Source organism: Lates calcarifer, linkage group LG17, assembly GCF_001640805.2.
Source record: "Lates calcarifer isolate ASB-BC8 linkage group LG17, TLL_Latcal_v3, whole genome shotgun sequence".
Classification (NCBI taxonomy): Eukaryota; Metazoa; Chordata; class Actinopteri; family Centropomidae; genus Lates; species Lates calcarifer.
In genome coordinates, this window is record NC_066849.1 from 12,539,055 (window position 1) to 12,553,816 (window position 14,762).

General features: G+C 42.2%; 1 protein-coding gene across 1 annotated transcript; it reads right to left on the reverse strand.

Annotated features, from left to right (window-relative positions):
- Nucleotides 1–449: 449 nt before the first annotated feature.
- dmrta2 (DMRT-like family A2) lies at nucleotides 450–14,622 on the reverse strand. The gene is made up of 5 exons (XM_051077074.1): nucleotides 13,056–14,622; nucleotides 12,775–12,844; nucleotides 12,587–12,684; nucleotides 2,691–3,179; nucleotides 450–2,260 (listed from the first exon to the last, which is right to left on the reverse strand). The coding sequence occupies exons 4-5, from the start codon at nucleotides 3,148–3,150 to the stop codon at nucleotides 1,350–1,352; spliced, it is 1,371 nt and encodes a 456-aa protein (XP_050933031.1). The 5' UTR covers nucleotides 3,151–3,179; nucleotides 12,587–12,684; nucleotides 12,775–12,844; nucleotides 13,056–14,622; the 3' UTR covers nucleotides 450–1,349.
- Between the last annotated feature and the right edge of the window lie 140 nt (nucleotides 14,623–14,762).

Genomic DNA, 14,762 nt, shown 5'->3' on the forward strand with positions numbered 1-14,762 from the left:
ACGATATTACAAAAAAAGTCTAAATATATCAGTATGTTTTGTATAAATAGCCTCTTTACTTTATTTAGATTTTGAGAATGCAGATTCTATCTATCTATCTATCTATCTATCTATCTATCTATCTATCTATCTATCTATCTATCTGTTCTCTTTTATCATCTCCTCTATCAAACGCATGGTACCATCTCCATGCTCCGTCAGTGAACACCTGCAGCAGCAGCAGGCCTCACGGGGCTGGATTTACTGTCAAAGGAGATTCTAGTGTTTTGTCCAGGAAGTGTTCAGGTGCAAAAACAGAGCTTTAAATATCTGACACACGTGGAAGGAGTTCATCAATGCGGTTACAGCACGCCTCCAGTTTTTGAAATGCCCTTTACAAATGAACAGTCGTACACGTGAATTGTATTTTCTTATTCCAGCTCCAACAGTAAATAATTCTACTTTTCCACTTTCTTTAAAATAACATTTATTTCCAGCATATTCATACAATGTGACAGCACAGCTTGTAACATTTGAAGAGGAAACTGACTTGATCCAGCACTTTGTCACAAAATATTTGAGCTGACTAACAGATAAATGAAAAGTCAAATATAGCATAGCATTTCATATTACCAAATGCAATATATAATACAGGCAGTTGGAAACGAACTAAAAAAAAAGAGGATAAGTGAAATAATACATAAGAAAAAAAGGGATGGCATTTACACATAATTAGTTCAACTTTTACAACAGGAAATAGGGTTAACATCCGTAAGCTACATGTTTTAATAACTTAATTTTTGCCCCGGTTATTATTCGATGTGTGTGAGAGAGAAATGGATATTTAAAGTTTGATTTTGGAAATTATATTTTAACCCCAGTTTCATCAACCAGCTGAAAAATGCTGTGGGCTTTTTTTTTTTAATTAAAAAAACAGTCATAACTCTCTAATAAATCATTTCTCCGTAACTTTATTTTAACTGGCATAAATCAGCGATTAAAAAAAAACATGTCATTTTAGTCTTTTGTGCAGCTGGGTTTACTTTTCTCCTCCCCGGCTTGGTCGTGATTTATTTTGGATTCTATAAATATCTTTTCAGTTTCGCTTTATTTTATTGGTGGAATAATCAGGTTTATAAATTGGGAATGTCATCCAAACTTTTGTAGTCTAACATATAAAATTATTTTTGAAAATTACACATAAGTGAGTTTAGTTTTCCCCCCTCTCAGACCATTTGCCTACAAGCCAGATAATCCTATTATGTACAGTAGCCTGTAGCCAAAACACATCACAGATTTTCGCCAGAACATTCAACACTTGTGGCTAGAAATAACAACGGAATGTGTCTCTGTGGTCGGTCCACCGCGCCTCACTGTTTGTCCGGCGTGTTGTTGACCAAAGGCCCGTACAGGCCGCTGGCGTAGCTTTGCTCTTTGTGTAACATTGTCCTGTCCCTTATCAGGTCGCTAAAGGCGTAGTCCATCGGGGGTCTGAAGCCCAGGGTGGGCATCAACCCGGTGGTGGAGTAGGGCGTCATGAAAGCCAGTCCCCGGCTGTGCGCGGAGTAGGCCAGCCGCAGCGGGTTCAGTCCCAGGTGGGTGCCCAGAGGGTAGGTGCTCGGGTCGGCGCCGAAGTGCGGGGCGTTCGGCTGGAGGGGAGAAAACGCAGAGCGGTTGCTCAGCGTCATGGCTCCCGGTAACATGGGCCTCGTCGGGGCGGTGGTGGAAGACCCGGAGGACGGCGGCTGCTGTTGTTGTTGTTGCTGCTGCTGCTGCGCGTTTTGGAGCATCCTCTCCGCCGTCCACGTCTCCTCTGGACCGGCCTTGTTGGGGCCCTGAGCGCCGCTGTTGTTGAGGATCTGCTCGATAGCCTGCACCACGTCTTTGCCGCAGCCCTGCAGGACGAGCTCCAGGACGCTTCGCTTGTGGCTGGGGAACACTCGGGTCAGGATGTCGATGGCGTTCATGTGCCGGGAGGCCGCGGAGGAGGGGGAGGGCTCCTGCTCGTCTTTGTCGGTCTCGGAACCGGAATCGGAACCGAGAGAGCTGACGGATCCAGGAGTGTCCTCTCCGTCTTTAAGAGGCTTGGAGACGGGCGAGCTGATGAAAGACTCGCTGTCTCCGTTCTCTGACCCCGAGCCTCCGTGCCGGCCGTCTGGGGAGGAGATGCCCGGGGCCGAGTCACTCTCGGTGGACGCCGGTTTTCCCACAGACTGCTGAGGGGTGGCGGACGCGGAGAGCTGGTTCTTTGGAAACAACTCGTACTTCTGGATACTTGAATCTGTTGACACAGGCAGAACATCACAGTTTAGGCCCATACGATTTTTAAAACGACATGTGAATGTTACATCAAGCTAAAAACTGAATCACAGAGGCGTTTAAAGAGTCAGAAGTTAACACGTGTCTGTTAAACACAGACAAAGGGACCCTGACTGTGGTAAGAACAGCTGTCACGATGTAAAATATTATATAGATGCACCAAATTTTAATATTAATAAGCCACGACAACCAAAAACCACTGTTCTGATCAGCCTACAGACAGGTGTGACGCTTGGCAACCACACTACAATGTCACCATGATGTGCACTCTTAAAATCTTCAGAATGATACATGACATTAAGGCCTTTAATATCGACGTAGCTCTGTGACTTAACTGCTTTTGACTCTTTGACTATTGAACCTCTTCACCCCTGTATTAATGTGTCCCTCACCTGAGTTGCTCTCGCTGCTCACGGAGCCGAACACCTCGTAATTCGGACGCGGGGGGATGATGCCGTTGGCTGCAGCCAGGGCGAGTCCCTCCGCCGTGCCGTAGAGCAGCTGCAGCTCCCGGGCTTCGTTCTCCTCCTGCGCCTGCTGCCGCCTCAGCGCCACCTGCGCCGCCATCACCCGCTGCCTCTCCGCGATCAAGGTGCACTTGGCGCACATACAGTCCTTCCAGCGGCAGTAGCGCTTGTGGCCCTTGAGCGCAGAGACCACGCCGTGATTCCTGCAGCGGGCGCACTTCGGGGTGCGCGGGTACTTGTCCGCGGCGCGCAGGAGGAGCGGAGGGCCGCGCAGCAGGTTGCCGGCCATGGACACCGGGATAGAGGCTGCTGCGGCAGCCGCAGCCGCCCCCGGGTGGACTTGAGATGCAGAGGAGACTGTGGGGAGCTCCGGTCTCAGATCCATGCCCGCTGATCCTCACTGGTGCGACTAAACTATACACAAGAAAACGAGGTTGCTCTGAACTGATGTGCGTTGGTTGAACTAATGTTGAGCCGATCACATCTGCTCAGCGGTTCTCAACATCTCTGGGCAACAGGTGAAGTCAAGGACTTGTCTGTCTATCACGCGAAGAAAGAGAAAGAAAATCTCTGATCGAAATTTTAACGGAAACTGTCCGAGAGTCTGTCAAAATAAGAGTGGACTCGGTCGACTTTAAATCCGAAAAGAGCAGGAGCCGAGAGGAGCGATCATTCCTCCCCCGATATAAAGTTAAAACTGTCCAGGAGGAGCTGGAGGTTGTTACTCGCCGCAGCCTGAGACACTAACTTCCTCCTGAGATTGTCAGTGGATACAGATCCCTCTCTCCCCTCTCTATTGTTGCTCCTACGTTTTCATTAGACAAATTTGACAACAATGTGGCGTCTGTCATTGGCCAAAGGGGGAAGGAGCAATCTGATTGGCTTGCCTCTTTTTTCAACTGTGTCCACCTGAGTTCTTTTTTTCCCCAAATATCAAGTGTTAAGAATCTGAAGGGAGTTCCCGGAAAGCTCAAATCGATGCAGTGTATTTCCAAAAAAGAATTTTTATAGATTTTAAACAAGAGCCCGTGTTATTCCACTTACTGGGGGTAAATAGGCTTTATCGTGGCATGGCGTGTAGCCAGAAAAAAAAGCCCTAAAATGAAGGAAAACTGTCATCCCTTCCAAGCTGCCTGCTTTCTGTATATTTCTTTGGTAATATTCTGTATCATTTGGCGACATGATTGTTAGGATGTGACACCGCCATCTTTGGCGTCCAGATGTGTTTATGCTATTAATTACAGACTCATTTAAGACTCATATTTTTCCCCCAAAAAAATAAAGCTGATGCGTGACTGTAATATCGTCAGCCTGGAAGGTAAGTATCATTTATTTTATTGATTCAAGAAGAGGCAAAATGTCAGAGAAAAAGTCTATATTTACAGCAGGTTATTGACTGCAGAGAGTAAAGCTATCGATGATGCTGAACGGTTAACTTGCACGGAGTGTTTAACCCTGTCCAAATGATTTACGATCTCGTCTCGCGGTCGCTTCACTACACGTGACGAAATCTATTTAATTTTTTTAATTGATGCAGCAGTTTAAACATTTGTTTCATTCAGTCCGTTGAAGAGAAAAATTGTAACGATACAACCCCACGCTTCGAAGTGATGTGTTCGTTGTATGGAGTCATGGATTAAATGCGCAGGAAAAACCACCAGGTTTTCTGTCTTTATTTTGTTTTTCTTTATCGTCATATAAAGCCTGAAACTGTGACATGAATATGCTTCAGAGCAAAATGATTTTTAACAACGATCACTCACTTCATATTTTTTGCTGCTGTAAAAAGAGTTGTTGCCCTGTATTTAATTTCTCTCACGGTGAGAAAACAACATTTAATAAATTGATTTGAACTGCTTCTGTGCAAAATTATAGCCGAAATTTATCATTAATTCAATTCATTACAGCGTTTTTAAATTTCATTTCGCATTCATTAGTTTTTGATTCCTCGAAATAATGTTTATTATTGCGATGGGTTAAATTGTTCACATTATTGCATATTATTTATTTTCAGATAAACATTTAGTTTTATTTATTCTCAGCTCAGCCTGTCTTCTTTATTTCCCATTAATGCACACAGCATAAATAAATATACAGAATCTTTTAATTAAATAGTCCAGGCCGATAACTCATGGATAAGTCATGGAATGTGACGCAGAAAATACATAATAATAATAATAATAATAATAATAATAATAATAATGTGTGGCAGAAATCAGATACGCAGAGCCGAATTAATTAAAATTAAGCTGTCAGCATTAATCGCCAGTAACACAATATATAAATAAAATGTATAATAATTGTATTTAAAATGTTGGAAAGGTTCGTGTACAAGTAAAACCAGAAGAAAGGGTTTCTTTCTGCCTGAACTCCGATGTCTTATCTTCACTCTTAATTCAACATCCATCTAACTTTATCAGGGTGAAAAAAAAAACAGGATTTAAGAATATTTTTCCACAATCTTGTTTAAAAAAAAAAAAAACTATGACGAACGTTTTGCACTGAGCAGTGACTCGTCCTCCCATCGCCCCCCATTAACTGACTGACGGTAATACTGTAATGCTTCCTGAGATTTAAGAGGTCCACGGCGCACAGAGCTATAAAAGGGCAACGCGCGCAAACCACCTGCTCCCTCACCTGCTCACTCAGGAGATGACTCGCGCAGCTATTTGAATTCAGATTAAAAAGTTATAGATGTTTTTCAAATCAAAAAAAAAGTGCCAGTCCCTTAGAGGACGACGACAACAACAACACCCTTAGTGAACAACAACTACTACTACTACCAGACTATACTTGAGGCTTGCTAAAGAAAGAAATGGCTGCTCGATGTGCAGCAGTGTGTGTGTGTGTGTGTGTGTGTGTGCAGCCCCTGCCTCTCTCTCCCCTCCCAGGCTCATTGTTTACTTTCTGAATCACTGTAAGCAAATGCCATCTGTTTCCCTCGCCGCTGTCATCTGCACCTTAATTACCTAGCCAACAGGCTAATAGAGACGATATTAAAACTACATCTTTTTGACATTCAAAGTAATTATCTGCATGGGCGACGATCTCGCTCGGATGAAAATTGCCTGCGTCCTGCACGGTAAAGTGATAGTTGCAAACTGCGGAGGAGGCCCGGCGCTCACTGGAGAGATTAGAGGCGTATACAGGCAATACTGTCACCTGCAGCATGAGTGCTTAAAAAAAGACAGTCCTGGGCTTCTCATTAGTTTGGTTGCTTCGTGTGTTGTTGTATTGGACAATAGGCTTCAAAGGCGGAAAGAGAACAGTTTAAGACAATTCAAGTTCCCCAGTCGTCTCCTCTCATTACGCACAATTTCCACTCCTGATAAGAGCTGATTTTAAGTGACAATTACTTGGATTTGACGCGTGTTTATTGAGCTATATTTGTCCACAGAGAGCGGATAAGGCTCCTGTGCTATTTAATGTTATCACGAGTGAATTAATTCTGAAGGTCCACTTGGACTCTGGTTAATTTATCAGTGATTTCATCCAAGGCGCGCAAATTTCTCTGGTTCCGGGGTTAAGTATTTATCACTTTTAGTTTGGCCAAGCCTAACGGAAAGTTCATTTTTTTCTCCAAAGATATGCATTATGATAGGGATTAAGTTCACTATTATTCGTCCTGGCCCAATTAAAAATGCCCCCCGCGCAATTAAAAGTGACTGTGAGCACTTAGAAAATCCAACATTCTTTTAACCACTTCATTAGGCCTATGCATCAAAAAAAACCACGCGATGCTTTCATTTCTTTCAGGAAGGCTACAGACGAGTGGGTTTTTAACACCCTTTTAAGATCACAACAAAGGCCATGCTTGACCCAACATATGTAGCAGCATGTTTCCGCTGCCCCTGCACCCCGGTGCGGCTTTCTAGCCGGCCTCTCCCACTGCCGCTGCCCCGCCTGCGGACTCGGCAGGGCCCGGATCCCCTCCCCGCGCTCTCCCGCTGCAACAGCGCGGCTCTGTCACACAGAGGCAGAGGTTAGAGTAGCAGTTAGACAAGAGGGCCGCGGAGAAAAGAAACGCACGTTTTCTCTCTCTCTCTCTCTCTCTCTCTCTCTCCACACATAAGTATTTACACGCTTGACGGGCACACACCGAGTAGGGCCCGGGCTTATAGACAAGAGGCTGTTAACCTGCCACTTCACACCAGCTCCACTGCGCCGGGGAAATGGATCAGGCTTAATGCATTCCTTTAAAGGCAGAGTCAGGGGAGCAGTGAGGGCTGGAGACACATTAAACACATTGTTGGACGAGTTTATAACCTGCTTTTTAAGGCTGACATATAACAGTAGCATGTACATTTAAAATATAGATTTGTTTAATATTGATGGCCTAATGAGAACTTCATGGGCTAAAGCTTTGCAAAAATAAAAAAATAAAAAACATATTTGGTGATGACTGATGATATGAGGTCTGTAAATAATCATTATAGACGTTAAAACTAATCCTGAGGGTGAAAATAACAGTGGTGGAACAACTATTCAAAGTACAAAGAAAGAAAGAAAGAGAGAGAGAGAGAGAGAGAGAGAGAGAGAGAGAGAGAGTCCACTCTACTACAAATAAATGTCCTACATTTTAAATATTGCTATTGTAAAATTAACGAAGCAAAATGTACTTAAAAGTATCAAGAAACAGCATTTTCATTATGGATTTGCTTGACACTGAACTAAACTTTATATACTGTTGGCTGAGCCTGATTTTCAATAATCCGTCATCTTATATAAAGTTCAGTAAAGTAACAGATGTTGAACACAAATGAAGTGGAGCTGTAGCATAAAAAGGAATCACTCAGGTCAAGTGCTTCAGTAAATATTCTTAATTACATTCCACCACTGGAGAATAAAGTCAAAAGGCACTCTAGCTAAAGTGTGACTCGTTGGTCTCCTAAAGGTCCCAAAGACAAACATTATGAGGCTAATTTCAGCAGGGTCGGCTGAGGAGGGCCATGTGCTGAAGAGGCAGAGAGGATCTCTCGAGCATCACTCTTCACCCGCTAGAATAACACTTATTTGTAAATGGGGGATAACCCTGCCATGGCGTATGAATATTTCAAAGAGCTGAAGGGTCCCTTCTCTGCCAGAGCTGTTGGCCAGGGCTCAGGCAATCTCTCTCTCTCTCTCTCTCTCTCTCTCTCTCACACACACACACACACAGACGAGACAGAGACAGAGAGAGAGAGAGAGAGAGAGAGAGAGAGAGAGAGAGAGAGAGAGAGAGAGAGAGAGAGAGAGAGAGAGAGAGAGTACCGTTTTTGTGCCCCCGAGGTAGGTTGGCAGGGATTATCTTTGTTTAATGAATGGGCTACAAGTATTCATCAACACGGCGAGATTATTGGGCTCTCTCGCTCTCCCTTCTGCAAGGCCTATAGTGGCATATAACTCCAGTGTGTGTGTGTGTGTGAGAGAGAGAGAGAGAGAGAGAGAGAGAGAAAGAGAAAAAAAAGACAGAGACAGACCTACACACTGCAGCCAATTAAAATGCACTCTCCCCTGCTCTATCCCTCCACATCTGCCTCCTTTTCTCCACCAACGAATGGCGCAGAAAAGAAGGAAGCTCATGAATAGGGCGCTCATTGAGATCACAGATGGAGTATGGCTTTCTTTTTGCTAGAAATTTGAGAAACACCATTGTCCCCAATCAAAACTCAATGTGTTCGCCTACAATGGTGCCGGCTTTGAGCTCCGCCGCTTCAATTGGCCTTGTTTTTGAAACTTGAAGTGTTCGGCACAAAGACTTGGCCCTCCTAGATGTCACCACCGCCTCGCTTCAGTAGGCCCGTGTGTGTGTGTGTGTGTGTGTGTGTGTGTGTGTGTACGTGCTCAGAAAGAGAGAGAGAGAGAGAGAGAGAGAGGGAAAAAACACAATTAATATGAAGCTGTAATTACTCCCCTTCACGCCACTGCACCCATTCAGGACCCCACTGGCCCATTTATTGCTTTATCCCATGTGGCTGATAATCCGAATACCACAGGTTTTTATAAGGCCTCTATGGCGTTTTAAGGAGACAGATCTGGAGGAACATGACTATAAATAAACTGAGCAACGAGCCGACAGAGGCCCAGGGCTGCAGCGATAACAGTTTTAGACAAGAGAACTTAAACCAATTCACTGATAGATTAGGACTTTTTCTCTGCCTCTTTTGTTTTAATCGGTAGTCTGATTAATAGTTCCGGACTTTTTCGACGCAATCATTTTCAGTAACCTGGTCACAGCCGTGCGGGTATTTTACTGTAATTTTCTGTCAACTTTGTAGTTCACCCATTAATTAAAGTTAATAAGCTTTGATTAATATGTTAACTTATATTAAATTAGCCTTTACCAATATATTAACAAAATAAATATTTGCTGTTTTCACATTCAGAATTGAAAAATGAAAATAATTCTCACCAAACAATTGATACATTGTTAAATAGGTCAATAGGCGAATCGATTTTTATTTTTATTTATTTATTTATTTATTTTGGCTTATTTTATGGCTACTAGAGAATTTAGCTTTTACCTCATATCAGTTTTATTGTTACATTTTGCCTCTCAAACTTTATTTTCCTGGAGCTTATGTAAAACTGCCTGGGCCACATTTAAACACATCTTGAATGAGAACAGGTGCCCGCAGACATGCGCTTATCCTCCATCACTGCTGTATGAAAAGCGCCCCCTGGTTCACTCAGCACCAGTTTCGTTATTTTAGAATTACTGAATGAATTCCACAACTGAATATAACCAATAAACCTTCTTCACGATGAATATCTCATTCAGCATCGCAAATGAACGGTGCTGATAGTTGGTATATAAATGCCTTTACCCACACACTCTCCACTGTAAACAGATATTCTCATTTATGTGGGGGAAAAAAACGTTTTTTTGTTTTTGTCCTGCTTTTTAAATAATAATAATAATAATAATAATATGTGGCGATTTTCATATAAATTTGTTGAAAAATACAAATACATTGAGGCAGAATTTTGGCGTAACCTACGAAAACGTGATTTTAGGTTTGTGGCTTCACTAAAACGACGTTTCATGGATTCAGGGGAAACGTGGCAGCACGTGGTCAAAGTTGTCAGACTGACCGTGGGGTGAGTTATTTTTTCTTTGCTTTGCTGGTTTGTTTGAAGGAACGACAACACCGGCAGCAGACAGCACGAGGGAGAACCCACAGCTCTGCTCGGCATATAACGTTGAGCACGTCTCTTATTAAAAGAGTTAACCCAATAAAAGCGGGTAATCTGTGCTGACCCTCAGAGCTCATGTCAGACAGCACAAAGACACAAGGTGAAACTCGGCTCTGCTCAAACGGACAGAGGCCTGTTCTGGGGGTTAAATGTGAAAAGAAAAAAAAAATTTTAGTAATTAGAAAGTAATTAGAACAGAATTACTAGGTTGATTTAATCAATTTATATTTTTTATGTGCTGTTTTTCCTCCAATTTATTTGTTGATTGATTGATTAAATTAGAAATATATATTTTTGCAGTTTTATCAAACAGCCCCTGAGTGATAGGAATTTAATTTGGCACTGCACCCAGGCTTGTTTAGAGGAAACGTGCTCTACTGAAATAAGTGTACATGTGAAAGCTCTGAAAAAGAATCCAGGCCTCCACATTTTAGCCTTTTAAGAATTTAGACTTAGATTAAAAAAAAAATCTGATTGGTTACATGGCTGCAGGGAAAATGTGTTTTGTTTTTTTCAAGATACAAACCAAAGTCTTTCCATGTCTATTGTGTCACTAACAAACAGTACTGTGAACAGAGAGAGACAGAGAGGGAGAGAGATGACCCTCCTTTTGTGCCCATCCAACAGTTTAAGCTGCATAGATTCTGTTTCTTTGGGCAGGGCCGGCGTCTCTGAGAAAGTAAACTCGGGGGTGACCCTCCAGGTTAGGCCAGTCTGGGATAGGAGCGGGGATCCTGTGATTCGGGGAGCCGCTGTGCTCTGAGATCTCAGTGGGTCCCCACTTCAAAAGGAGGGAGGAGAAGATCACTTGTGTCAGGAATTTTGTTCCCTCGCCAGTGGGCTGCATTCTTGACCCCGGCGGAGCTGGTTAAACATCATGGACGCTTTTCCTCTTTTGTCGTCAAGAGAATCAAGACAGCAACCTGATGTTGCCACCACTGAATCTGTGGCAGGGAAGCCGTCAGAGTAAGCTCATTACCACGCAAACACTTTCTCAGCCTCCACCCTCCCCACCCCCCAACCCTGTGGCAGATTTAAGGGGTGACACTCAGGAGGCAGACACTGATTAAGACATCCAACTAAAGTTTGACTGTCAGAGAACAGCTGATATTAAACACACTGACGTCTTCTTCAATATAGAGTCAAAAAATTATTTGTTTTGTTTTTTTAGCTGTAACTGACAAGTATTTTCATAATAGATTAATTAGCCTCATCAATTATTTTCACGATTAACTGTTTTATCTATAAAATGTTTTTCAAAAAGTGAAAAAAATGCCACTGACAGTCTCTCCAAGCCCACGGTTCTGTCTTTAATGTGCTTATTTTGTCTAAATGAGAATCCAAAAACTAAAGATATTCAATTTAGTGTCATACACAACAAAAAAAAGGAGTGAATCCTCACATTCGAGGAGCTGAAAAATGACGGAAACCATTCGCAGATTCTCAAAATAGTCACTGGTTGACTCTCGGTAGATCAACTAATCAACGAACTAATCATTGCAGCTAAATGTCTAAGGTGGGTAGTGGTGAACATATTTGAGAGGAGGTTTCATGCACTCCAATCTCTAAAACAATCATGGAAGAGTCTGTGGGACACTTTCAAATCAGTTTCACTCACATGACTCACTTCTTTATGTCAAGGGGCCTACAGAGGTTCTTATCTTTCCAAAAATAAATCAGGTTGTTTCCATCATGAGAAAAGAAATTAGAAAAAATATTTTATACTTTATATTTTAGTTAATTTCTTTGTTTGAATTCCATTAGTAAATAAAGTGTTAATTGGTCTTGTTAACTGAATTTGACTATTCACAAAACTCTTATTCAACTTGTCAAACTTCCTCCCTCACACAGTTAAAAACCTGATGACTTTTCCCCAGTGAAACAAAAACAACTAATGACAAGTTTGGTCAGGTATAAGAGAGGAATATCATTATGTCTCATTGGCATTTCCGACCCTATCACCATCAACAGCTGCAGTCGTACAAAGGGACGTGCCTGTGCACATTAAATTCAAAAAGCTTGCCTGATAGAAACTGTAATCTCACACTTGAGAGGAGCTGCACTATGCGCGCCATTCCCCCCGAGGAAAACGCACTTTGACAGTCGAGCAGAGATGCACCTGTCCGCGCGCAGTTTTTCACGCTTGCTGAGCTCTCGGCCCTGCCCCGACCTCACCCTCGCCCTGAGCTGCACGTGTCTGCGCGGCCAACCCCATGATATCCAAGTAACACAAATGTCATCCATAGACATTTAACATTTGACCCTCAGGGCTTCGACAAAGTTCAACATGAATGGAACAATTAGTACTCAACTGGTTTTACCTCTCTCACTGGTCAAATTCAAGGACTCACTGATTTTCAAGGTCAACTCTGGTCAAATTAAGGGACCACTTACTAACATTCATCAAGTGAAGACATCAAGGCCAAATAACGCCAACTTAGAGGCATAAACGCTGCATTTAAAGTTAGGATGGAGTTGAACTTGGTAAAAAAGTTCTTTCTCGACGAATCGTATGAAGCTTTTAGCACAAGTTCAGGCAGGATTATTTATGTAATGTCCCCATGAGTTCACCAGGTTACTCAGTGTTTGCAGACTTGCCAAAACTGTGGCTGAAATTTTACTGAGGGGCATTTGAGTTGCGTTACCTGTTACGTCTTCTTGCTGTGAGTGCAGTTTCATCCCTCCGTCGCTCCACAGAGTCAAAGTCACGTCTATGGTTTACCACAGGTGATCTCTCAAAAGGCTGCAATTTCCCACAATACACAGGTGTCATGGACTGAGTCAATGGCAAAGAACTTTAAAATATTTTTTTAAAAATCAGCATTTTGCTTACTTGTGGTGTCTTTCTTAGGACTGTCACAGCCTCATATGAATTTTAAGGTCTTTTCAAGGCTCATGGAAACCTACATTTCATCAAGAAATAAAGGTTTAGGTTTGATACAGCAGATGGTTTCTCTTCACTTTTCATATAAACATATCTGAAATCTAGTAACAAATATCAATAGCTTAGATTTTAGTCACAAGCTGATCTGTTAAACATTACTAGCTGAATAGTTTTGACTTAACAGGGACACAAAAAGTCAGAGGATTTGTCCTGTGGTGTTTCTTCCTCACCCTCTGTCTTTCATAGTGCCTTCAGCAACATCTCCTGTCTGGTCCAACCTGGGGAAGTGTGGCTGGCTGAGCGCGTTAGGTCGACTCATTCCTTGCGTGAGAAACAAGACAGCCACGGAGAAACTGACAGACGCACACTCACTCTCTAGGATGTTTGTGTAATACACTCGCTGTGTGTATCACACAAGTGGTGCAAAAGTTTTTAAAGCACAAGTCTAACTCTCATTACCAGAGCTGACAAGCTAACATGATTCTGGATGATCTTAAATAGCATTTCAAGACTTCGATGAACACAACAGGACTGTCTGGCAATACTCGAAGTTAAGATTTATGAGATAACTGTCTACAAGGGTTTAACCTGTTTCTCCACAGTTCAGTTTTGCGGTCAGGAAAAATGTTCTACGCACTAATACAAGTTTATAAGCACTGAATTATATTATAGTTTTACAGTGATTTTGCAAAGTCACACTGATTAGTTTGAATGTAACAGCGGCTTATGCTCTATTCCAATATTTACCTGAAAATCCTTTATACTTTGTGACATTAACTTTGTTCTGTAAGTTGCTATTTTTGATTGTTAGAAAACTTTCCTCTACATAGCCTTGATTTTGTTAATTAGGAGCTTCATTGATTAGAAATAACTGGCCTCAGAGGAAACCAAAAATATGTAATTATTCTAAGGTTAACACTTTGATTACCTGTGTGACAGTTCCCAGCATTAAGGCACATTTTCCCTGTACAATCTAGCAAACACTTAGGAAAACAGGAGAAATTTCCACTAAAGCCTAAACCCTGACTGTCTTATCGTTAACACTTAAGGTGTAAATGTTTGTGTGCCCACTGTCACCTGTTAAAAAAAAGAAGAAAAAAAAAGACATAAATATTATCTATGAAAGAGCATTTTCTTACCACTGAGGTCCTATCCGAGGGAATTCTTATTCCACCTCTCTGTATATGGGTCAGCTGTGATCTGCCTCCTTCCTGTTTATTGATGAGGGAGTAGCTGTTTATGGTGCTTCACTCTGCTGGGGTTCTCAAACTTTGCCTGTAGCTGACAGAAGAGCCCTGCTACAGATGGAGGGCTAAGCCTGCGTGATCTCTCCTCGCTGAAGGCAGGAAATTAGCTGCGGTGGGACTGATATTACCAGGTGGCATGCGGGACGAGAATATTAAAACATTTGTTAAGGAAACTATGCAAAAGGTCCGCCAGCGGCAAGAGAGATGTGGTTATGCATATCTAAAGTCTTGATATTTGTAAAAACTGAAACTGGACAGCAGGGAGAAAGATGGGCACCGTGCTCAGGTTACCTCAACTGTACTCAGACTGTGATGTGTGAACCTCTTGTTTCATCATCCACAGCTCAGACAAACGCTGGACATAGTGATCTTTATGATCTCTGGCAGCCGGTGTCACTTTGGTGTCTCTCCAGTTTAAAGCAAACAACTCCCAAAGTTTATTTTTAAAAAAAACCTATATAGACCAAAAAAATCTAAAATATGTTGTTTTTTTTTTCACTTTGCAAGATTTTCCAGTGGAACCCATAAACTGACCTTAATGCCACAGAGGGGTGTAATGATATAGATACTGATTTAAAAGTTTGGACCCCCATAATAGAGATATATATGGCCTTCATAATAAATCTTTACACAACTTGGGAATCTAAGCAAACTAGATGGCATGTTTAAATCATCTGAAAAGAGAAAAGA

Excerpts from the sequence above, each read along its gene's own strand:
- dmrta2 (XM_051077074.1), bottom strand. The coding sequence starts at position 3,150 with ATGGATCTGAGACCGGAGCTCCCCACAGTCTCCTCTGCATCTCAAGTC. Across the intron at positions 2,261-2,690 it reads GAGCAGCGAGAGCAACTCAG|ATTCAAGTATCCAGAAGTAC; the intron begins GTGAGGGACACA and ends CTGTGTCAACAG.